Genomic DNA, 25,113 nt, shown 5'->3' with positions numbered 1-25,113 from the left:
ACAGCAGCTCCTGGCAAGGCTGCACCCACTCTATCTCTTGGCGCTGGGTGCTGGCAGCTGAATACCTTTTGTGATAACTCAATTAGCTGTGAAAAAAGCACAACAGCATTAGGCTATTGTGCTGATTGTTGCTTACCTCTCCAATGAGTTTGTCATTTTCCATCATCTCTGGGTGGAACACATTATCCCCCTCTTCCTCACTCTAACTCTATTCTTCTGAGCATGGTTGTGTCCTTCTGCAAATCTTCACCTGCCCACCTTCTCAACTGGCATGGCAGTGTGCCTACCTTGCTCTTCTTCATATTTGTCTTTTTCTGAGCCAGGAAATGCTAAAAGGGAACTTTAATTCCTTGGAACAATTTTTGTATCAAACAAATCGGTGTGTGTGCTAAGAACTCAGAGCCTGATGGGGGCTTTGGCTCCTGAGGGGCTGTTCTGCAGCAAGTTATCCTCAGAAGGTGAGCAGAAGAGGAGGTGAAGATTGATACAGACCCAAACTGATGTTTGCAGGAGGTCTCAGTCTAACCCAGAGCTCCACTGGGGCCAGAGCTTCTCTGTGCTCACAAGTGTTGGATACATTAACACTTGAGGTACAGCTCTTGCCCCAAAGTTTTTCAGTTCTTAATCAGGCAACAGACTGCAGAAACAGAGCCATTTGCAGGATTAGCATTGCAGGTGGGCTCTATGAGGGGATTACCTTTTAGGTGACCTGCTCTGAAGAGAAGCCTTGTTGATGGATAAATGGAGAAAAGTAGGGAGGCTGCAGATAGCCACATTGCCCAACAAGCTTGGGGAGCTGTTGAGGACGGCAGAGAGAGGTTTCACACTCCTTTGGAGTCAGTTGGGTACATAGTCCAGCAGGACACACAGATCTACGTTTCTTTCCTTTTGATTGACTGAATTTTCCCCTGGTGTTCTGCTGGGAGTGCTCACAGCCTTGCAAGGGGGCCTGGGGCTCAGGGTGCTTTGGTGTCCGTGCTGCGGCAGCTGCTGGGTGCTCTGCAAAGGGTGTGACTGAGCTGTGTGCTAGAACACTACTTGTGACTCATTTGGCTGTGTGCTAGAAACCTCTGTATGTGTGTTTCTAGCCGCTTCCTAATTTCTAGATTTTTGCTGTGTCCAATGTTTGGCAGACTTCAAAAATCTTGAGCCCTTGCAGAAAAACTTATGGCTGGTGTGTCGGGTTCTCACTGGGCTGCAAGGCAGGAGGGGAGAGGCATTGTGTCCTCACCTTGTGGCTTTTGGGATGGGGTGGGAGCCTCTGCCTCCATGCCTCACACATCCTGACTGGGTGGCAGTACTGGAAACTTCAGGCATCTTCCCAGACCTTTCCAGGACCAGTCTGGGCTAAAAGGAAAGGCAACCAGGGCCAGAACAGGATATAGGAAATGTGCAGTGGTGTTCGTGAAGTCAGAACATATGCCTGAATGTATATAAAGAGACAGCACTTGGATACCACAGTGAGAAAAGGAAATAGGAACTACTCAGCAAAGTAGAATACACGGATTTTATGCCAAGAAATGAGTCTTTGATAATCTTCAGCATCTGTTCAGCATCTTTGATAAAAGCCTGGTCCTCAGATGTGATTCAACCCTCACTTGTGCAAGGCATACCCCAGTGGCATTGTCCTGAGCAAGGAGAGGAGCTTTGTCAGTCACCTTCTGGTCCTGGAGAAGCTGAAAATGGCACGTCTTTGCCTTAGTGACCACTTTCTGTCCTCTTGCCAAGCTTTACCATGGAGCTGATAGTTGTCCAAAGCATTGTGTAAGAGGCATAGGGAATCTTTCATCTGAGCAGGGTTTTTTCCATTGCTACTTGTTCCTGGTTTCTCTAGGGCTGGTGTAAATACCTCTGCAAACAGGTTTTGCCAAGTGTATTTCTTAATGAAGTAGTGTCTGATACTAGATTATTCTTCAAAAGTTAGTGGTGGACTGCACCAATGTGTGAACTTTGTGCCTGCATTTGACAGCCAATTGATTTAAGTATTAATTATCTGGTGCCTGGAGTCCAGGCCCTTTTGGGCACAGCAGAATCCTGTGTTGTGCCTGCAAGGCAGCCTTGTAGCCATGTCTGGACTCCACTTTGGGTGTTTCTATCAAAATAAAGATATGGATGCAAACAGGAATGGCTTTATTCCCACTCTTTGTGTTAGAGACATCTGAGCGTTACGGGATCCCTCAGTGCTGGCTGCCTCAGTGTTCCCATTTCGGGCACGAGCTGTGTTTCTGCTGATGCAGTGTCTTCTGAGTTGTCTCCTGGTGTAGGTTGCTGTGTGTTTCACAGGAAAGCAGATAAATGATACCAAGTCACTGAGCTTATAAGTAACATGCTGGCAAGCTGCCACCAAAATATAAATACATTAAATGTACTGAAGGAATGTTCATTCTGTTGTTTAGCCTTGGATATGCCCCACTTCGGTAAATTTAATCTTCTTGAGGGTTGTTGCACTGCAGCTGAATGAGATAGGCCGTTATCTTAATACTGATCTTTCTGTCATTCAGGATTCATGTTCTGGCATTCATGGTGTGAAGTGTGCTTCTCCCAGAGCGGTCCTAGAAGTGTTTTCCAAGAGAGATGAAGGTGCATAGGAGATCTGTTAGCACCTTGCAAGTTTTCACCCTCTTATCTTGGAAATGTTCATGCTTATTGTCAGTGACACCACTACTGGTCCAACCTCCTGTTGGTAGAAATGTGTAAAATGGTGGCTGTGCCTATGTTTGTTAGGAAATGTCTGTAACTCAGTCTCACAGCATTTATTTTCTTCCTGGGTATTTCTCCTGCAGCTCCTTCCAAAATCCCTGTCCCTGTCTCTGCTGCTGTTGAGATTGGGAACAAAGCTCTTGATGACTCCAGGGTGAGCAGAGGCCATGGTTCGGCAACAGACCCAAAGCCGATGGATTGCATTAAAGAGGAGCCTCTTAATGTTTTCCACTGGTGCTGGGTCAGGACCTCCAAATGTGATCCTACAGCATGAATGCTTGTGACTAATCCCACTGAAAGCTGGGGAGCTGCTCCCATGTGTGAGCACTCCCAAATCCAATGGGCAGTGTCAATAAGCACTCTGCAACAGTCCAGCTCTTCTCTTGGTTGTACAACGAAAAGAAGGAATAAGGCAGGAAAAGGGAAGGAAAGGGAATACATGTGCAGAGAAATTCTGAGCTGGTTGTGAAGAACAGTGATGTTCCATACAGAATGCAAGTACTTAAAAAGATAAGACATCAGCTGTGTGTTCTACAGATAAGAAAATGTTATTTTATAGAATGGAGAGATATATATGTTTTACCTATCACATCTGAACTAATCAGTGTAGGCTTTTAGAAGAAATCTGTAATTACTTTGAGCACATCATTAGTTAGATGTAAAATGAATGATATTGCTGCATTTTATCACCTTTAGTAATATAGCCATTTGTATCATAAATTCATTGACCTCATCTTAAATGATCAATTCTGTAAGACAGACTTGATTCATTAATTCTTAAGTGATATTTTTTTCTCCTTTACTAATTTCCTCATTGTTGTAGAGACAGTTTTTCTGCCTTTTAGTATGGTATTGTGAGGTGTCATATTACCTGCATATTACCTGCATATGAGTCCCACATTTTTGTACCTTTTGTCTTAACTAAGCAGCACAGACTGATTGCTTATGTAAGTAAAAAGAATGAGAGAAAAAACAAAAGAAAATTATGAAATACATGAATGTAGAAGATGGACATTTTACACTGATGTTGTAGCTTCAACACTTTGAGATATTGCATTAAATCAATGAGATAATTATGGAATATTTGGTCTATGCGGGGTATTCAGAGGAATAGATTTGCTGCCTTTAATTTCTATGGCTTTAATTAATTTTATCTACTGATAAAATATACAGAAGGGTATGTGATCAATATGTGAGTGAGGCAGAGTTTCTTGTTCCTCACCGAATTATTGAAAATTGGAGAAATCAGTAGAGAATTTGTAAGCAGGATTTCTAAATATTTTACCAAGGAAGAGAAAATATTTGTTTAGCCAGGAGAGACACAGGAGCCCACTGGAGATAAACAAATCAATACAGCAATAATACAGTGGAGTGTTTCAGTGAATTTTGCAAATGCTAACAAATGAAATTAAATTATTAGAAAAGATGCCACAATTTTTTGTGGAGCTGTATTTCTCTTTCAGTCCCTTTAATTAAGGTCACAGATGGGGCTCTTCCTAGAAAGAGAAGGAGACTGGGTTTGCTCTCTCATATTTCTCAGGCATTTCTTTGGCAGGGGGTTACAAGGTGGTTTATTCCTTGTCCCAAAGGAAGGGCAAGTCTTCAGTGCAGATGCACCTGAAGTCCTGCTCCATCCCTTTCTGCAGGCACCTCTGAGGCCACTCTCCTCCTTGTCTTTCTGCTGCAAATAGATGGTGGTGGGCCAGGGTGGGCTTCATGCTGCCCCAGCCTGCCTCAGGAGCTGTGTGGGAGCTCCTGGTATCTCTTTGTACATCTCCTGGGGTACATGTGGAGTCTCTCTGCATCTTTGCCAGCCCTTGGGGCAAGAGCATACTCTGCAAGCAGCAGGAGGAGTGTGGTGGAGTACATCCTGATTCCATGCATGCAAAATAGATAGCATTTTATGGCTACAGCAGTGAGCTCTCACTCAGAAATAACTTTAAGGTAAATTCAGCAGTTCTACTGAGTTAAATGTATCTTATTACCTCATAGTGTAGACTCACAAATTCCCCTTTTGTCTGCTTTGAAAACAGTGGCAAGCCAGAAAATTTCAGGAGGTTGATTACAGGATGGTTCCATCATGTGTGCTGCCTTGCCAGGTGGGTGGCAAACCCCCAGCCATGCCAAATATGCAGGATGGTTCAGTACCACTGCTGTGTGCTTGCACTATTTGCAGCACAAGCTCCAGGGCTGTCTGTGATGGCCCCTGAGCCTTCCTGTGGGGGGCTGACACCTGATAAAATCCAGGAGCTATTGGAAGTGGCATTGTCCCCTCTGCCCTGCTTGCTGCACTCCTGCTTTCCCATCTGCCCCGCGCCTGGGGGATGCATGCACCATGGCAGTGCAGGCATTTATCCCAGCACTTCTGTGCATTTCACAGCCTTTTTGCCCACACATTTTAGGGTGTGACAACGTCACTGTATGTTCAATGCAGGGCTGGACTTGTTTGCACCAGGAAATTTCCTTTTTTGCCATGGGGCACCATGCTGGAAATACAGACTTACTGATGCCACATGTGCCAAACAGCACCAGCAGCCCCTCTGCTTTATCTCACAGGGCACAGTGTATGCTTGCCCAAGCTAAAAATCTGGGTCCTGCATTCACAAACTTCAGGGCTGACTTAGGGGATGCTGCTTCTCGATTGATTATTTAGCTTGATTTAAATGTTGGGATAAGAGAGAGGAGGGAGTGTGTGCCTGTGTGTGTGAATGGGGAGGGGAGCAAGAGGGAAAGAAACAGTGACCTGGCAGGATAGCCAAAAGGTGGAGGAGTTAAATGGGCTAATAGCCATAGCATACCATGTGTGTGTGTCTATATACATTAAAGATATATTACTGAAAACTCAAGAATGTCGCCACTGTTTATATTAAAGGAAAACTGAGAGTTAAATGAGATGGGTAATCAGATGCCCAGCATATGTTGTTTTGAATTGTTTATATGGCCAACAGTTATTAAAATTAATTATCCTTTTAATGCAGTCTTTTCACAATCATAGTCTTCTTTGGGGTTTTTAGTGTATTTTTTTCCTCTGTACAAAAGATAGAGTCATTTCAAAACAAGCTAATGTGGGCTATTTGGAAAAGGCAGAGCAAACAATACCAGGATATATTATGACATGGTCATAGGCTCAACATGCTGATAGAAAGCACCAAAAATCTCTGTCAGTGGAGTATTTTGAGAACTAATGTAAATGACAAAAATGGGGGGGGTTTGTGTGTGTAAAATTCTGTCAAAAAAGTGAGGCACTGAAAAATCTGACATCTGTTTATCTGTTTATAGCTATGGCAAGATTACTCATATTAATTCTTGTTTAAAATGCCATATGAAGGAAAGGCATTTGTGCAAACAAGAGTCATATTTGAATTGTAGATCATGTCTTCACCATCTGTGAGAGCTGTTGGTGTTGCAAAATTAATGTGTTAATGAAATCACAATAATTTCTCTGAAGTAATGGATTCTGAAGCCTAGAATGACTATTTTTTGAACTTTGGTGTCTAGTGGTTTACAACTGGGAAAACCTTTCACAGCTTAATTAGTTCTGCAGCCTTATTTTAAAAAAAATTGGCTGTGCCTTTACCACACCAACAGCAACACAAAAAAAGGATTAAATGGAAAGCAGAGAAACAAAACAAAATTGAGCCTGCAATGCAAACTTTTTGCCGTAGTATTTGAGAGTTGCTAAACAGGTCCTTGCTTGCCAAGAAGTTTTACTCAAAGTGACTTGTACACAAGAGTGGGCAAACAGCTCAGAAAATAATTCCAGCTTGCTGAAACATCACAAATTGGGACTATTCGAACCTTACGCAAATATCCCAACTTTTTCCAAGTTTCTCCTTGGAACGAAGGGCAAAGAATCAGTGATGGTTTTTGCTTTGTGATGCCATTTTGAAATATCACACTCTTTCCAGCCTATTATTTGATACCCTTGGTAGAATACTAAATGTTACTGTGGGCTGCAGTTTAGCAGAGAATGGTTTGCATTCATTTCCAGCAATTCTCTGAGTCCTTTTCCAGTTCTCGCACTCCTTGTGTAGCGTGGCATCTCAGATGGCACAGGCATCTTAGATTGCCACCAAGGAGTGATCACAGCCATACTCATATGGACTTTGCATGCTTACATATGTGTGTTATAACAGTTTATGCCAGCTGAGGATTCTTTTCTGTGCTTTGGGTTTAAAATATATAAAGCATCATATAAGGTAGAACTGAGATCATGGGAGCCAGAAAAGGGAGTGGCATTCAATTCATTAATATGTTGGGGGGGAAAAAAGGGTGCAGTTTTCACAAATGCGACTTCTTTTTTTCCTGTTAGAAAAATAATGTGTTTAGCAACTGAAAAATTACTTTTAAAATAACACTATGAAGAGAAGATTGCTTTTCTTACCTGATTTGATTTTATTACTGTGTTGTAGGTATGTGACTGGTGTAAGCACATAAGACACACAAAAGAGTATCTGGATTTTGGGGACGGGGAAAGAAGGCTTCAGTTCTGCAGTGCAAAATGTCTCAATCAGTACAAAATGGACATTTTCTACAAAGAGACACAGGCCAATCTTCCAGCTGGACTGTGCAGTACATTACATCCTCCAGTCGAAAATAAAGCAGAAGGCACTGGGGTGCAGCTGCTGACTCCAGATTCTTGGAATATACCGCTAGCAGATGCTCGGAGAAAAGCCCCATCCCCAGCGTCTGCAGCTGGCCAAATTCAAGGACCTGGACCATCAGCGTCTACCACTGCCTCTCCGTCTGACACTGCCAACTGCTCTGTCACTAAAATCCCCACACCAGTTCCCAAACCTATTCCCATCAGTGAGAATCCAAATATTCCACCAGTTTCTGTCCAGCCACCTGCTAGCATTGTGCCTCCAATTGGTGTCCCTCCTCGCAGTCCTCCCATGGTGATGACAAACCGTGGGCCAGTTCCTCTGCCCATATTCATGGAACAGCAAATTATGCAGCAAATCCGTCCACCGTTTATTCGTGGGCCACCTCACCATGCCTCAAATCCTAACAGCCCTCTATCAAATCCAATGATTCCTGGAATTGGTCCCCCACCAGGTGGTCCCAGAAATATGGGTCCCACCTCTAGCCCCATGCACAGGCCAATGCTTTCCCCCCATATCCATCCCCCCACAACACCTACCATGCCTGGGAATCCTCCTGGCTTGTTGCCACCTCCCCCTCCCGGGGCTCCTTTGCCCAGTCTTCCTTTCCCCCCTGTCAGCATGATGCCAAATGGTCCTATGCCTATGCCACAGATGATGAACTTTGGATTGCCATCCCTCGCCCCACTGGTGCCACCCCCAACTCTACTAGTGCCATATCCTGTCATTGTCCCTTTGCCCGTTCCCATCCCCATTCCCATCCCCATCCCTCACATCAACGACTCCAAACCCCCCAACGGCTTCTCCAGCAATGGTGAAAGCTTCATTCCAAGTACCTCCAGCGAGACGCCTGGGGCAAAGCCAACCAATAGCTCTTCATCCCCTCGAGAGTCAAAGCAAGGATCATCCAAATCCTCTGACTCATCACCGAGCTGCTCAGGCCAGTCCCTTAATCAAGCTAAAGTGCTTCAGGAGCACAGTAAAAATGAAGTTGTTGATTTGACTGTCAGACCTAGTAGTCCAGCAAACAGTAAATTTGGTTTCCCCAGCGTGCTGCAGGGTCCACAGGACGGTGTGATAGACCTAACAGTGGGCCACCGGTCTAGGCTGCACAATGTCATCCACAGGGCTCTGCACGCCCAGGTGAAAGTTGAACGTGAACCTAACAGTGTTGTAAATTTGGCTTTTGGTAGCTCAGACAAAAGGAACTGCAGTGACTGCAGGGACAACTGCAGCCCGGTTGACTCAAAAACGTTACCATGCAGTGACGGAGCTCACTGCTGTCCCGTCTCCTTGGCCTCTGGCACGCCAGGACTGGAAGCTGGCGCAGCGGTGTGCAACGTCATTGTGAATGGCACAAAGAGCACAGAGGGTTCCAAGAACCCGGAGCCGCCCCAGGAGCCGAAAAAGCCGCAGTCCCCGGAGGAGCTGGCGGTGAGCGAGCTGGAGTCCGTGAAGGAGAACAACTGCGCCTCGAACTGCCACCTCGAGGGAGAGGCTGGCAAGAAGGCTGGGGAGGAGCCCCTGGCTGGGGGAGACAAACAGGACCCAAACCTTAACAATCCAGCAGACGAGGACCACGCGTATGCTTTGAGGATGCTGCCCAAGACAGGCTGCGTGATCCAGCCTGTGCCAAAACCAGCAGAAAAGACTGCTATTGCGCCGTGCATTATCTCAACGCCAATGCTCAGCACAGGGCCAGAGGATCTGGAGCCACCATTGAAAAGGAGGTGTCTCCGAATTCGAAATCAGAATAAGTAAAGGTTTGTGTAATCACTACTGCCTTCTATGTGAATAGAATTCAGTATTTTCAGGTGTGAGGGCAAACTCATGTGGATGTCGCCTTCATGAAAGAGAAAGATACAAATTACAATTTATGAGCACTTTCAGAAAACTACTGGTATTTGTGTTGTAGTATTGTTTTTTGTGTTGTATTGCATCTGTACTTGTCAGTACTCCATTCATCAGCAGCCTCATTACACTTTTGCTCACAGAACATGTCATGATGGTTCTGGCTGTGAAGTTATTGTGCTGTGTATGTCAAAATCAGTGGTTTTCTGCCTAGAATATGGTACAGGTCTGGGCCATTAATCTGCTTACTTATTCCAGCTGAGTTACATAGCAGCTCAAGCCTTCACGATGACTGAAATTGCCCTGCAGTGTAGCACAGAGCCAGATGACCCAGCAGCTTCCTGCTAGCTCAGATCCAATGGACTTAGCAAATGGTCACCTCCAACCATCTCACTTTGATCTGCCTCCACACTGCATCCTGGCTTTCCACTGAGCTGTTCTCGAGAGACTGAACTCCTCTCCATGGGCTTTCCTTTCTGGGGTATTGGTGCTTAGGGACTGCCTGCTGTTTGGGACCTGCCCACTATAGCTTATTGCAGCAAAACCTCTGCCATGGGGCTTTAGTGAGGTATCTGCCTTTGGTGCAAGTCTCCCACCCTAAAAAAGCAGCTGAGATTTGCCCCAGCCCAGTGCTTGGTGTATGTTTGTGGCTCCTGGTAGGGCTGCAAAGCAAGGCAGAGATTTGGGTATCTCCACCACCCTCCTTGGCTTGTCCAAGGACAGTGCTCCATATGCAGAAACTTCTCATCCTTTGTTTCCACTTTCCAGCCTACTGAATCCCTCTGATAGCATAGCACCTTTGTAAAACTCTTTGTTTAGTATGTGTCTGATGCTTCAAACCTGCAAGTGAGAAACTGTCTAATGAATCTTCCTGTCTGACCATGCAAGAACGCCTCTGGCAGTCACTCTTGTACCACCTGAGCTAGGACAAAGCCCCTCCACAGCTACACACCCCACACTCACACAATCAGACCAGGCTTCCTCACTGGCTTGACCCCAGGTTTTCCACATCAGAGTTCTCAGATATCCCAATCATTATAACAATTTCATCATGGTGCAATAAATAAATAACAAAACAACAGCTCGAGCTGATGCCTTTGAGTAGGGATGCAGAACAAAGGAACCCTGGGCTTTTTTACCTTGTATACCCTCAGAGTCTAAGCACAGGGAAGCCTGGGAGTTGTTGGGGGTGTGTGGTCACCCTGTGTCCTTTGTTATGGAAAGGATCAGTGCCCATTCCCACTCTCTTGCCTGGTGCTCAGGCTTGGGCTCTGGCCCCCCCAGAGCTCAACCTGCAGCTGGCACTGCAGCTGCACACTGTGCTACCTGCACTGAATATATTCCTTAACAAAACTAATGTAATGGAATTTATTTAGATTCACAAGCACGAAGAGCTTCTTTCAGGAAAAGGGGAAATGGTGGGTGTTGCAAGAAATCTGTTCAGCAGTAAAATACTGATGCTTAGCCGGATGTGGCTTGGTGACATGCCAGATTTCATTACAATCCATGGAATATTCTGTAGCCTCCAGTAAATCCCTGTTCCTAGTAGCACAAATAATGACTGCAGTGGTGTTTGGCACCTACAGCCACAGATAGCAGCAGCAGACTGTGTAATCTGGGCCATTGCAGTATCTCCCTGCTCCATCAGTGTGGGCTAATTGCACCATCAAAGATATATAGTATAGCCAGGACTGCCTTCTCATTTGTTAACACAGCCTTCCCTGTGCTCATTGCAGGGCTGGAAACATTTCTTCCCTTGATCACCAACAGTATTTATTTACTTTCTTCGGTGGAATACAACCATTATTCTTTGCTCTCAGCATGTGCTGACACACATAAAAGATACACTAACAAGAAGAGAGGACAACTATCACATTCCTGGACTAGTAATCAGCATATACAGGCACTTGAAAGTCAAATTAATATTTAAATCTTTACACACTCCTAGGTCCTATTAGTGGGGATCCCCCTACCCACCCCTGAGGTATGGAATGTATGTCCCTCAGCAGCAATATCTTTATTGCAAACCCCTGTGTTACCTTTGGAGCTTGAAAGATTCCCGTCATAAATGTATGCATGCTTCTACCTAGGGGTAGTGATTTGATCTAGTGAGAAGGCCACTATTTGGCTGTGTCCTTTTTATTAAATTTTAGGAGAGCCATGGTTAACCCTTTCCTACCTCATTGAAGCTCCTCATAGCTGCTTATTTCAAGACAGTGCTAGAAGACTTGCATATTATGTGCTTACTCTGTAGTCAAAGACAGGCTGATTCTTAGCATCTATTTCTGCTTGCCTGGACTATCCAGGCTGCAGCAGTGCTGCCTCTTCAAGGTCCCAGTCCCATGAAGAGTTTAGTAACATTCAAAGCCAGAGCCTGAACAATCAGAGTGAGTTCTGGCTTCGCCGAGTAATGTGTTTTTGCCTGTTGACATGATTATTCATGACATCACAGATAGTACTTGAGAGAGAAGGTTGGCAAGCTGAACAAGCTGCATTAGAAAGACAAGGATTCTTTATCATTCAGTTACTGTCCTCAGCCCTTTGTATTCTTTAAATGTCAATAACTGCCACTGTGATTATCCTCAGGAATAGCGATTTTCCCTTTTATCCTATTTCATATTTTTCATATTTCTTTGCCTCAGTGTAAGGGTTGTCTTACAGGAAAGTTTTCAGGTTGCCAGGCAAGATTAATCTGACCCAATACAGACATCTGTAACAAAGATGCAGCTGAGCTAATTGTCTAAACTCTCTTTAACCTAGAGAAGCAGGCACTTCAGAGAGACAGCTGAGCTCATCCCAGAGTCAACAACTAAGACAGCTCAGATAAATTGTGCCCTAGGAGTGCCTATTTCTGCCTGCAGTGAGGTAAACTTAGGATGAGTGGCACAGACCTAGATTTCCACACAGACACTGGAAGTTAAGAAGCCCAGCCCAGGTGTCTGCCATTCCCCCTGGGGCTTGTGCAGTAGCATAGCACGGCATGGTGATGGTTATTAGTCTGTGTCCATCCCCTCATTCCTCCAGGAAAAGAAAAGAAGTAGCCTCTGTGCAGAAGATATGGGAGACCAGAGTCCCTAAGTGCTCCAAGGGAAAGAGGATACTCCAAATACTCTGCAGAAGTAAACAGCATGGTAACCATCTCATTCCAGTGCGTACCTCAGTGAAATGCGGGTGGGTTTTGAGCGCCTCAAGGCACGCACGAGTGATTTGTGCAGCTCTGATGATTGATTTGAGGTGAGGACTCTGTGGTTTCACGAAGAGCCCTTCTTTTGCTATTTCAGCATTGCTGGTCATAGCCAGTCTGGGGGAGCAAAAGGGCTGGCTCTGCCTTAGATTTCTGCCCTCCCTGCCTGTGAGGACTGAGCCTGTCTGTGTCTGTGCAGACGAGAACATCAGTGTAGCCTCTTGCACCCGCAGCCCTGAGCTCTGCCATGCACATGGGTTAGTTCCTCCTGCCCAGGCCTCAGGAAGCAGGGGGATAAAGCCCTTCTTCTGCAGTCCAATTGTGGGGAGGATGTCTTAAGAGAGACTCCAACCTCATAGAAATTCTAATAAATTAGAAAGAGGATAGAAGCTGCACTAACAAATGGGTTGATTTGGACCCTTGGAGGTTTGTATTGATAGCGCTGGCTACACTAACCTGGGAGAAAAAAGTCCAGCCAGTTGTCTTTTTCCCTCTTGCTTCTCACCTACTTGAATTGGAAAATCTGAACATATTGCTCTAATGTGCAACTTTTCCTGGATTTTATTTCCCATCAAATTGTGTGACAAGAAGGAAATTAGCCAAATATTTTTACGCTAGAGTTCTGGACAGACAGATTGAATTCATGTAACAGCAACATGGACTCTCTAAAAAGGAATCAGTGCAAGCGTGACCTTTTTGGGCAAGTTGCCAATTTCTGGATTATTTAATGTACCAATTACTTGATTATTGAAAGTGCTAATCAGCAACATCATCCTTGATGTGAAAGTTTAGTTTCTCCATCAGGATGTGGACTGTCAAGCTGTTCTAACTTGATGCAATTTGAAAAACTATCAAAAGATGTCTCAGTGCCAAAGTCCTGCTATGATAAAGGAATGAAGCTAGGAAGAGTATTCTGTTGAGTGTTATATTCTCAAGTTTGAGCAATGTGAGTTTCTAAAATTAGCAGTGTTAGTGTTGCCTGCCTACATGCTTTATGCCCTGGCGGGATCAGTTTTTACCCGCTAGCTTTGATGTCAGTGTTTCCTAAAGCAAAGAAATGAAAACACTGAGGTCTGCTTGGATTTAACATGATAGTTATGTTAAACTAAATGAGAAAACGAAGTGGCACATGCTAAACTCACAACTAGCTTCTGTGTGTGCATATGTGTGTGTGTTGGGTAATCCTGTGTTGGGGACAGAGGGGTCAGGAAAGGAAAGAGTTTTTCTGCTTGTGACAGCAGAATTTCTTCCAGAAGTAATGGAAATAGTAGGTGTATGGCCATCTACAGAGCCAACCTGTATGTCTCAGGGTCAGCATCTGCTGAAAGTGAAAGATCCAAACCTTCAGCTGTCTAGTCCGTGCACTGTACTCGTAAAAATATACAGCAGGCAGAACACTCAGTTCAGAGCAGAAGTAGTATATATCCCACTTTGAGCTCCTCTGCCCATAATGGTCCAGCACAAGATTTCCTACTCTGGTCTGGATTCCTGAGGGAAGGAGCATAGCTATTGACCTCTTTTTTTTTAGCCTTAGAGATTTTAGATCTCCTCTGTCACTGTGGTATCTTATCTACCAACATCTTTCTTACCTCTGCCCAGATTGCTCTGACAAAATTTGACCTTAAACATGTAGTTGAAAATAGTTTTTCTGTATTTGAACACATTTCTATGCTAGTCATCTTTGTTGACATGGTACTACAGGCCAGAGCCTTAGCTGATTTTAACTGGATATAGTTCCACTGGTGCCAAACTAATTTAAATCAGCAGAGTAATTGGACTCATACACTTAACACCTACTCTTCTGCTTCAGAAGTTTTCCTTCACCTGGCTTCTTATGAGCCTACAGAAATTTTCCATTTATCCAAAGGGGGAGAGGAGAGAGTTTTAACACCACAAAGCCTTAAACACATTTGCTTGGAACTGAAGCTTTGCCCTTGAGAGCTGCCTGACTCTGGCAGTGTGATCTTATGTTTCAAAATTGCTTGTATACCTTCTCAGGTATATTAAATCAGAAAAAGGATTTCCCAGGGGAAAAAAAAAAAAAAGGAAAGAAAAAAAATGTTCTCAAAATAGTGAAGTATAAAATGACATACTTCCAGGGTAGCTTTCAGCTCCCACATCTTGCTGGGGTGTGGGAGTGCTAACTTCCGTCTCAGTGGCAGTAAATAGCAGGCTCGTGGTACGCTGCCATAGATCACTGCACACTCTTCTGATGGGCTCCTCCTGCTTTTCTATAAAACCTCCTAGGGCACATGTTTCAAATATGAAATCTGATTCTTGAACTCAGTTTAGAAAATAACTGCACCTAGTCTGAATTGTAAAGGTAATAATCATCTAGGGCTGTTGGCAAACAACACACACGGCCAGAACTTGACAGCCAAAAAAGACATAGCTCAATTGACAGACCCAAAGAAATCTGAAGAACGTATGACACCTACAGACTGTAGCCTACCTGACAGATCCCAGGACCTCAGATCACCCATTTCAGAGATAATTTTGGTGTTTACTTGCCATTATTAGTTTTAATTGTCTTATGAAATTAAAATAATTTGAACTGAAATAAGCACCATGCATTCCCTAAGTTGGTGCAACTCACATTCATATTGAAACAATGAGTTGCTCATAATTCTTTGCCAGGCTTTAAAGACTGTTCAGGCACGTTCATACTTATAAGGTCTAAAATGCTCCTCTTATTTAAATTGGTTCAAAGTGGGTTTGGCTGCACTGAAAAGTGTTAAGTGTGAAACAGCCCTACGGGGAGACTCAAGCTCTTCATCAGCCTGTCCTTGTGCTGTTGAGCTACCAAAGTCAGTGGTACATGGAAATTTTATGGCGGTGGGGAGGAAAGCACCTCTCATAATTAAATACAGAGTCCCTAACAACAAAGACCATAGTAAAACAGACTCTTGTAAAAACACTTGTAAAAACATCATCTAGACATCGATTGCCTTGGCATGCAGGGGCCAAGATGCTGGATGGTATGTGTCTGATTGCCACTGAAATCTGATGAGGAGCTAACAGCCTTTGTGAAGCTTGACCCTGAAACACCATGCCAACCTCAGTGCAGAGCACTGAGCTCTGAACAACTGTGAGAAGATTATAAACTATTTAACAGCAATACCTGAAAGTGAGAGAGAAAAGAGCAAAACGCTTCTGAGGACTGTGGTTGTAAAAAAGTTGGACATACTCAAGCAATGAGGTATAGATTTTAAATAAAATTAAATTATTGTTTGAAAAAACACAGTGGAAGATTGAAGAAAAGTAGAAACAATGCTCTTTGAGCAAGAAGTCAGGCAGAAATCAGACAGTGGCAAGCAAGACTTTCTGAAGCAATTTTTGCTTCCAGATTACCTGCTGAGTCTCTCCTGTTGGTCCCATAAAGGTAAGCACATTTCTGGGTGCCTCCACCAGTCAAAGCCTCACAGCTGAGACCTCCTAATAATGACCTTATTTACATTATTTTGATAATGAGCTGCAGGACTGAAAGTTGTCTTTGGAAACATGTGTGATCATCTCGTGAGAGCCATGAATTGGAGTAACCTCTAACATTCTGCAGAGCCCTCAACTATTTAATGTTTGCTTCTTCCATGAAAATTACAGCTGATTAAATATCTGGGCTTGATCCTGCTCAGTGCTGTGTGCACTCAGTGCTTGGTGCCTCTAATGCAAACTGAAGGCCCCCAGCACGCTACAGCTCGAGGTCCTGCCTCCGACTCCTTTGCGTGGCTTTGCTTCCCCAGACACAACTCTGGTATTTGAAAAGAATGGTATTCCTGTACAACATGTGTCTCAATTTGTAATGATATCCGCCCTGCAGCTGGCTTGCTTTTCCAAGTGTTTCTGAAACATTGCTGCCTTAAATTCGAGCCAACCTTCAACAACAAATTATCTAAAGGCAAAGAGGCTGAACTGCATTTGCTGAGAGGACACCCCTACTCCCTGCTGTGCTCCATCTTCCAGTCCAACTTTTGGACTTTCATGCAGTGTAATGTAATCATCTTCTATGAAGGCAGATATTAAAAAAAAATAAATTAAGAAATAGGGGGTTTCAGGATTGGGTAGTGTTGAGTGACATAACTGTGGAATTCTGACCTCTCTGGAAGGATCTGCATCCCATCATCAGGTGATTGATATTGAAACCTATGGTTAAGGCAATTTTCAGCTATTTATTTGGAGCCCACATGCTTAAATGCAAAACTTTGTGTCGTCTGCTTATGCTCCAAATATTTATAAGGTTTCATGAACTACTTGTGCTGCCACTTCTAAGTTCCTAATCCAAAAAGAGGAGAAAAAAAGCCGCTTCCCACAGGAATTCTCCAATTGAGAGAGTCTTTACACAACTAGAGAGGATACATGACAAAGTCACTGAAAATTTGAATTGTGACCCTAAATTTGAAAGATCAGCTAAAATGCCAATTCAGTTTTATTTGAAGCAGTTTGCCAATTATTGATGAAATGGTTGGTGGTAAAAACATTGTTCCTTTGTCCAATTGTCTTCTTGGGGTGAGGAATAGAGAAAATCTAAACCTGGGCCCAATCCAGGTTTTTCAGTGCCCAGTTCAGTGCTGAAGATAAGGGAGATGCCCTAAGGTATCTGGCACTGCACTGAGGTCTGTGCCAGGTCTCACCCACTTGCTCCTTATGTGCTCTGGACAAGTTTTTCCTCTTCTTTCTCCCACAAGATAATCCATGTGACATTTTTGCCACCTGAGCATGCCGCTTTGCTTTTGGATGAGTCTGCATCTGCTGTTGTTAAGACTTGAAAAGAACCAGAACAAGGGCTGTGAAAACCAGGGAGAAACCCCGTGAGGACAGTGTCACGCATGCAGTCCTGGATGGTTATGGACAGTGGAGTTGTTCATGGGGAAAACGGGAAAATGTTGATTGCATCGTGATATAGGATGCTGAAACTTTTCACTAAGAAAGTTCATTGCTGTTTCAGAAAGTTTTGTTATTGTAATTGTTATATTTTTGTGGCCCACAATAACATTTCAGGTTAAAAAGCCAGGCCCAGGTGTAGCCCAGGTGAGAAGGACTCTCTCAGGGAGACACAGGCTGTGCCTCAGCAAGACACCCATCCTCACCATCCTCCTTACCACCACCAACAGTTAAACTGCCTTTCTCTGGCTATTTAACTGGTTTTACTGGAGAGATCAGGTTGAATAACAAAATTGAGAAGCACCTTGGAATAGTGATTTAGGCTCACAGAAGACTGCTGAAATGCTGAAGTTACGGTTCTGATTCAGACAAAATCAGAGGTTTAAAGAAGGGTTATTGAATCACAGTGGTTGCCTGTTTTCAGGAAAGGAGAGTAGAAGCTGTCTGGATTAGGTTTACCTTCTATTTCAGTTTTTCAGTTTTGGGGTTTTTTTTTGTTTGGTACAGTTTGGTTTTGTGGTTTGGATTTTTTTGGGGGGGTGGGGGGGTTGGTTGCTTTCTTGTTATTTTTTTTTTAAATACCTTGCAAAATTTCAACTTTATCCCAGCTTAGAATGGGAGAATTTGTTGAAAATTTGGCTGGTTTTTTTTTTTTTTTTCAGAGGAAAATCATATCTTCTGCCACATCTGCACACCAGTAGGGCAAAGCACACTACTCACAAGGCTGGCAAACACACTGGTGCTGTACTGACTGGGGGAGACTGGGCTGCCTTGCTGTTGTGGAGATATACCCAATTACAATCAGGACTGGCCCTGGCAGGCTCTGTGGTCTGCCATAGGAGTCACTTCCAGTGTAGAGATTAGAAGTCCAAAACCATGGTGGCATTTTCCTCTTTGCATGATCCATGTACATACCTCAGAATGTCCCAAAATATAAACCAGAGACCCCTCTGTCAGTAGTAGCCTGGAGAAAATGGTGCAACAATTCATAGACTTGGGGGTGTCTTCACCACTTCCTCTGCCTAGGCAAAGAAGGCAAACCCCAGGGCTCTTCCCCAGTGTATTCCCTAAAGTCACAATGTTTGCTCAGATTCCAGCTCATGTTTTGGTAGAAGGGAGAACTGAGTTCCACAGGTGACCCAAAGCTGAGGAGGATCTTTTTAGCTTACAAGGTCAGAGCAGAAGGAAACCACTCTCTTTGAAATCCAGCATTGATGCTTAAGGACTCAGCTTGTTCTCCCATTTGAGCTAAAAGCCCTCCCTGACTTTTGCAATGTGGCATCCCTTCCATTAGCTCATGGAAAGATAAATCATAGAGTATTCAAAGGGGAAGGTTTTAATGAAGAAGCTTGAACTGCTTTAAGAATTGTAAAAAAAATAAAATTAAAAATTACAGAACTATTACAAGTAACAGATGATTCCCGAGTGTTTCCAGGGCTGAGCTTGCTCCCATGCTGACTTTAGCTGCACTCTTGTGGTTTATCTTCAGAGCAGTTTCCCTGAGAAAATAATTGCAGTGCCTTTACTCTAGGGCCATGCATGTCCCAGATGAACCAGGCCTCTTTTAGCACATCAGCATTCATTGTCTGGGTGAATAAAGTGCTGTGCTAAATTATGGAAACTCTGCCATGCCAATCCACATTAACGGTTGTTTCAGCCTCCCCACCCAGTCTCCAATTTTTCCTGAACAATAAGATGTGAATCTGGAGACAGAAATGTTCAACGGGGCATAGAATGACAGGGAAGCAACCATGGAAAAAACTGTGTGTGCATCTGGATGTGTGTATGAGTCCAAAGCCATGTCAATGACATGGCCCCTCTGAGGGAGCAGGACATGACTGGGGAGGCCGCTGTGGAAAAGCAGCTCTTTCTGGTGGCCATCAGGAGCATGCTGCCAGCTTGGCTCCTGGGCAGTGCTGGGAGCAGATACTCAGGGATCAGTGCTGGGGTGTGGGGGAGCATAAGGATGACATCTCCCCACAGCTGAGCCACCCAGCTCCTCAGCATGGAGGGGCAGGGAAGTGAGGAACACTTCCAGCATTTGGCTTTACCAGGCAGGACCAAAATTCCCACCACAGGATAAAGGGCTGTAGCTTTGCAACAGCACCTGGAAGTAGCTGGGTAACTGCAGAGAGGGAGCAAAGAGTGGGGAGGCTTTGCCTGAGCTGCCAGATTGACCTGCCATGCTCTAATTCTGTGCTGCTCTGGGCAAGGACTTAAATCCTTGCAGGTCAGGCATCACCAAAGAGGAAGCTCTGTGTGGGTGAGTGCAGCCTGTGTCACAGCTGCCAGTTGCTCAGGTTTTGACTAACAGCCATGCAGGGCACCAGTGCAGCTCTCACCGGTTGTACAGGAGCACTGCCTCACTATCTGAGCCCACACAGATGAACCTCCAAGCCACCTGCTGGAGCTGGGTCGTCATCCAGTTGAGTTATTCTCCTTCTCCCCACATCAACAATAGGGCAGAAATGAGCCTTCTTACTTGTTCTCTTTCCCTCATCTTTTCCATGCTGCTTCCTGGGTTTGAACTACAGTCTGCCTCTAACTTCTAGGTGGTCTTCCAGCCCGGGATCAGCCCAGGCCTACTTGACTTTGGAAAGCAAGCAAAACCCAGTCTGCTTACCTCAGCACAGCTCACATAAGTTCAGCTCCATGGCTTTACCCTAATGAAAATTCTTTTGTGGTTGATGCAATTTTTCTATCTGATCAGCAATATTTGATGTGTGTTGAAGGCAGGTTCAGCTAGGGTGAAGAGCATATGTCGCTCTCCTGAAAAGTAATTTGGGGTTTTTTGGGGGGAGATATAAATAGCTGACTTTATTGTGCTGGTCATGCACGCTAGTGCTGGCACGAGGTGTGTAGCATTGAGCTCCCAAGCAGTGATGACTGGTGTGTTCTCATTTCTTTACAGAACTTTGCCTGTGATGCCTGATATGGATTTTTATTTTGTAACTTGAATGCTACAAAGATGCATTCATCAAACGAGATTACTGCCATATGAGCCAGTCAACAGGGAAGGTCCTTCCTGCCCTTCTGCACACCCTGTTACACTAAGTCCATCTGCACCACAGGAAAACAGACAGAACTGACACAGCTCTGCTCCAGGCAGAAAGCATCAAGAGCCACTGAACTTCTTTATGCCTTCCCTCCCAAATCCCTTATTGGTCTGTGCTGTCCATGTACTATGAGTCTGGTTAGTGAGGAATGGAAATTCATTTCCCTTGATGTATGGAAAGAGAGAGCAGTATGAGGTTTCAGACATTACAGGTTTAATTTTCTCTGCTTCCCTTTTTACACCAAGACTTCAAGCCAAAAAATGTGACAGAAAGCAGTCATGTGACTCACCTTAGTAGGTGGATAGATCCCAATTCTCAGTCTAGTTCTTGTTCACAGCTCTCTATACACACAAAGAAGCTCATCTCACTGGGCACATTGCCTGAAAGCACAAATGTTACTCCTTAACCTAGATATCCTGGTCTCCATGCCATGGAAGTTTATGTTAGTCAACATATTCCATGTGCCTTCCAGTCTCTGCTGTAAGGAGGGTGGACCTTTGGCAAGGGGATACAGGCAAGTTGTTGAGAGGGATTGCAGAGGAGCCAGTGTGAAGGGAGATTGTGGAGCAGACTGAGAAGGGAAGTGTGCCCCAGCACCAAAACTAAGGCTGATAAGTACTGCAGAGTTTCAGTCCAAATCTGTAGGGGACAGCAGATCCTGTCCAAGGAGATAAAGTCTAAAGCTCCCTGTGTAGAGAGACAGAGGGGACAATCACTGCTAGGTAGCTTATGTGGCCAGCTGATGAGGGAATCACTGGTGCATCTCCCAGTATCCCCTAGAAACACTAAGACTCAGGAGCTTATACCTGCCAGGGTGTTGTTGATAATTAACTATCATTATATCAGCTTCCAGCTTTGTATCACAGGAATTCCTCCATCTCCCTTTCCAGGGGCCTTGGAGGCTGCATGTCCCAATGGCCCTTGAGGCACGAGGGGCCGGCGAGGCCGGAGCAATGGGCTTGTGCCTCGGCCTGGCTGCCTGCCCAGCGTGAGGCCGTGTGGGACCTGAGCTCAGGCAGTGCCCAGCCTGCCTGCAGTGAGCCTCCTGCTGCTCTCCCTGACCCCCTCTGCTTGTCTGCTTTGCAGGAGCGCTCACTGACAGGGTACCTTGCATGGAGAAAGGGAGCAGAGCAAACCACGTCACTGCACCGAATGACACCAGCTGGTCCGCTCACCACCCCTCCGGCTGAAAGTCCAGCAAAGAAAGAGCTTCCTGACATGAAGCCCCCGAGGAAGTCTCGGTCCCACGGGTGCCTTTGACCCAGAAAACAGCACATCATAGATCCACACAGTGTGCTCAGCATTCCTGTGACCACCCCTCTTCTCCTCTTGGAACGCTTTTTCCTCTTCGTTTCTTGCTGGGGGGATTTTTCACCCGGGTTTCAAAAACCACATGGACCAACATAGGTACTTTTCCCTCACTGACTTCGAAGTTCAGATATGTGAGAACTGGACAGTGATACGGATTTTTTTTTTTTAATTTTTTTCCTTTGAAAAACTGCTGTGGTTTTGCTGCTACACTAAGAATCGTGATTTGCATTGTATGGTTTTGGACCTATTCAAGTTTTGATGGGGGAAAGGGGTAATACTGGAGTAGCAACGCTTCAGAGTCATCTCTGTCCTACCCATGATGCACTTTTAAATGAAGAGTTAGAATATTTTATTGGCTAATATACTTTCCTTGTTATTTTTACAAAGGCCACCTTTATCCTTTCTAATGCCATATTTTCAGTGTTACACTTTTATGGCTTTTAATTTTTGATTTGACAGATGTAAGAAGCAGCATGAATAGTTTATACTGTGGTTTTTCAGAGACTGAATGCCAAGAGAACTCAGTAAATGTTTATTCTTCTCAGCTTTCTCTTTAAATTCCCCTAAATAGCGCCCCATTTGGGAACAGAGCAAGAGTGTTGAACTAAAGACCAAAATTCCCTCAAGGTGTAAAATAATCTGAGGGGAATATTTGCTGGGCGTCACGAAAGACTTGGATGAAATTTCAACCCTGATGGTTTTCAGTGATCCAGGAAGGCAGTGAGACAATCTCTCCATATGCATAGCCCTTTCATGATAATTAGAATGGTATGGACAAACCAATGAAAACAAGGGTAAAGTGAGAAAGATCCCCCATGATTCTGTTTCACTGTTTGCTTTCTCCTGTCATGGTTAAGAGAAATGTGCAATTTGATCCTCAATCAGTGGGTGGAGGATAACAGGGTAGAATTTACTTGTGTGCACTTGTACAGTTGTAGCCAAGAGTCCAAAAGTACACTAGAGCATGTTATACTGGCACTGAATTGGTAAGAGAGTTGTGGAGTATCCCATTCTGACAAAAAAAAAGAAAAAAAAAAAAAAGAAAAGAAAAAAAATACAAAAACGTGTAAAAACCCCACAAAAAATCAAAAAGAAAGAAAAAAAACTTAAAAAAAATTTCAGATCACCTTGTGATTCAGTGTAACTGTTTACTAACTCGAATAAAGCAATTGTTCACTCTTGAGTGTTCAGAGTACACCTTTTCTATAAGGCTGCTGCGGGAAAGAGAGGAGGGAGCAGAGTCTCTGTGTCAGCGGTGTTGGGAGCAGGGCAGCAGAGTCAGTTGAACAGAGCCTTGTAGTGATGGTGCACTATGAGCACTATGTATATACTGTATTTCTATATTTTCCTTTGTACAGATTCACTTAAGTCAAGCTACTGTTTTACAGGTGCTCCTTATTTATTAGAGCTGTGAAAGCTTGGAAATCACACCGGGCGAGTAAGCTCGCTTTTTAAAAAAACAAACAAACAAACGAAAAAAAAAAACAACAAAAAAGAAAGGGGTGGGGGGGGGGGGGAATCCAAAAACTCCTGAGTCTAGGGAGAGAGCTCAAAGACATTTTGATGAAACATCTTCAAGACAGCAAGAATCTGAAGCACCCTCAGCGTGCTCTGCTTTCCTTTCGGTCTTGCAATGCTTTTCTCTCTCCCTGACTGGTGTCAGATTTATTAAAACAAAATAAATCTCCAAGAAAAAAATGCACTTAAATGTGCTGTTGTTTTATTTTTTTTTTTTTTTTTCCCTCTTTGTGCATGCAGTTATTCATTCCTATACCTGCCTGGTCACAGACAAGAAGACCCCTGAGTCTGAAGCCACAGAAAAATATGTGTAAGTTGTTCTTGAAAGCTGTATCTATGTCCCTTCCATCTTCGTGCCTCCCTTGACACTTCTCACTTTCTGCAGTGTTTAAGGCATGGGGAGAAAAACTCCTGCACTTAGCACAGTACAGAGTGAGGTCCTGATCTTAGAGAAGATCCCTGGATAGATGCAGTGGCTGCAGCTTTGTTGATTTCGGGAGGATCTGTGCAAGCACCCTTTTCTCATGCTGCCTCTGGGGCAATGTACAGGGAGTATTCTGCCTGTCTTTTGTGAGGATGGGGCTTTTCTGTGCATGAACTCCCCCTGAAATCAGAGGTTCTTCAAAGGACCAAACTCCTCCCAACTGCCCCCAGACTTCTGCCACAGCTGTCTCGCAACAGCGGTTGCTTCCCAGCTCTTGGCCAGCACAGCCAGCGCTGCTGATGGAGGGCTTGGAAATGTCCGGTGAGCTCTGGAACTCTTTGACTGATTTTATTTACCAGCCATGTAAGGCAAACAACAACAGCCTAAGCACGCCTGCTTGGAAGGGCATGTAGAGTGAAGCTTGTCTCCCTAGTAAACAGCTTGCTGCATCTCTATTTATTCATCTGAACTTGGCTGTAAAACGAAGGCCGTGTGTATTGATTTTGCTTTTGTCAGTGGTCCAGAATTGTTAGCACACATTTTCACTCTTCTGAAAAACAACAGACTCTTTAGAGAAATCTTTCTCTCTGGTGAACTGGTTTTCTTTTCCAGAAATGGAATCAGCTTGTCAAAAATCATCAGGACAGCAGAGGTAGAGAAAGTGATCTAGGCTAGAGCTGGCGTCACATGTTTCCAGTGATCACGAACTTGCCTTAGCTTTCCTGAGAATTTGCTCACCTTATACTTTCTTAACATCTTACCCCAAAATTCAGAATGTGAACAACTGCTTTGAACAGCTGAATCGGTTCATTGTTTGCTATTGAAAAAATATCTCCAGCTGCATATATGGGGAGAAATATCCAAGTATACATAAACCTTGAGGAAAATGCAGACCAAATGGTACAATACATTATTCAAGAGAAACCTGCTTTATTTTTGAGGCCAAATCCATGCCTTGTACGATGCCAACAAAATGAATGGAATTACACAAAGGATGTAGAGGTCCTTCGCAATTAACAGGAGCCCAGCAAACACTTGCAGATCGGTGCTCTCCTGCTGCTGACATTATTTATTGAGCACTAAGACCTCATAGCCAAGCCAAGCTCTTTCCTAGGAAACTTGCCATCAAGGAGCCAGACAAAGAAAATCCAGGAGATACAGGGGAAGGTTCCTGTGTGCAGCAGCCATGGCTCCAGCCCTTACACATGGGTTTGGGATGCAGAGACTGTCTCCATCAGCAGGGAGAGGCGGCTTTGCCTCGGGTCTCGGAGCAGCTGGCCGTGCGTGCGCCCCTTCACACTGCCGGGGCAGAGGGGAGTTTGCTGTGATCAAGCTGCATGGGCCCTTCTGCTAGCACTGAATTCTTGCTGTCAGCGAGCATTTTGCCCTTGTGATAAAAGGGGGTCTGTGTACTGCAAGCACTCTGCATTAATTTCCTCCCCTGTTGTCTTAGATGATTTTGAGAGCTTTATTTTTTTCAGAACTACTACACATGACAGTTTTTTGAGTGGCCCGATTCCGTGAATAAGGATGTCCCTCAAAATGAAAACAATTTGTGCTTTTTCCATGCTAAATTATAGAAATAAA

General features: G+C 44.4%; 1 protein-coding gene across 1 annotated transcript in view; it reads left to right on the top strand.

Moving 5' to 3' along the window:
• The window catches only part of SOBP (sine oculis binding protein homolog), a 112,691-nt gene extending 89,971 nt beyond the window's left edge, over window positions 1-22,720 (top strand). The window contains exons 6-7 of the mRNA XM_059469410.1: window positions 7,113-9,067; window positions 21,360-22,720. Of these exons, the coding sequence (XP_059325393.1) occupies window positions 7,113-9,065 (1,953 nt within the window). The 3' untranslated portion in view covers window positions 9,066-9,067; window positions 21,360-22,720. The remainder of the gene's footprint in view (window positions 1-7,112; window positions 9,068-21,359) is intronic.
• Window positions 22,721-25,113: the final 2,393 nt, after the last annotated feature.

The sequence above is a fragment of the Ammospiza nelsoni genome, chromosome 3 (assembly GCF_027579445.1).
Source record: "Ammospiza nelsoni isolate bAmmNel1 chromosome 3, bAmmNel1.pri, whole genome shotgun sequence".
In the NCBI taxonomy this organism is placed as follows: Eukaryota; Metazoa; Chordata; class Aves; order Passeriformes; family Passerellidae; genus Ammospiza; species Ammospiza nelsoni.
Note: the sequence above shows the minus strand (reverse complement) of the source record. Positions and strands in the feature narration are given on the sequence as shown.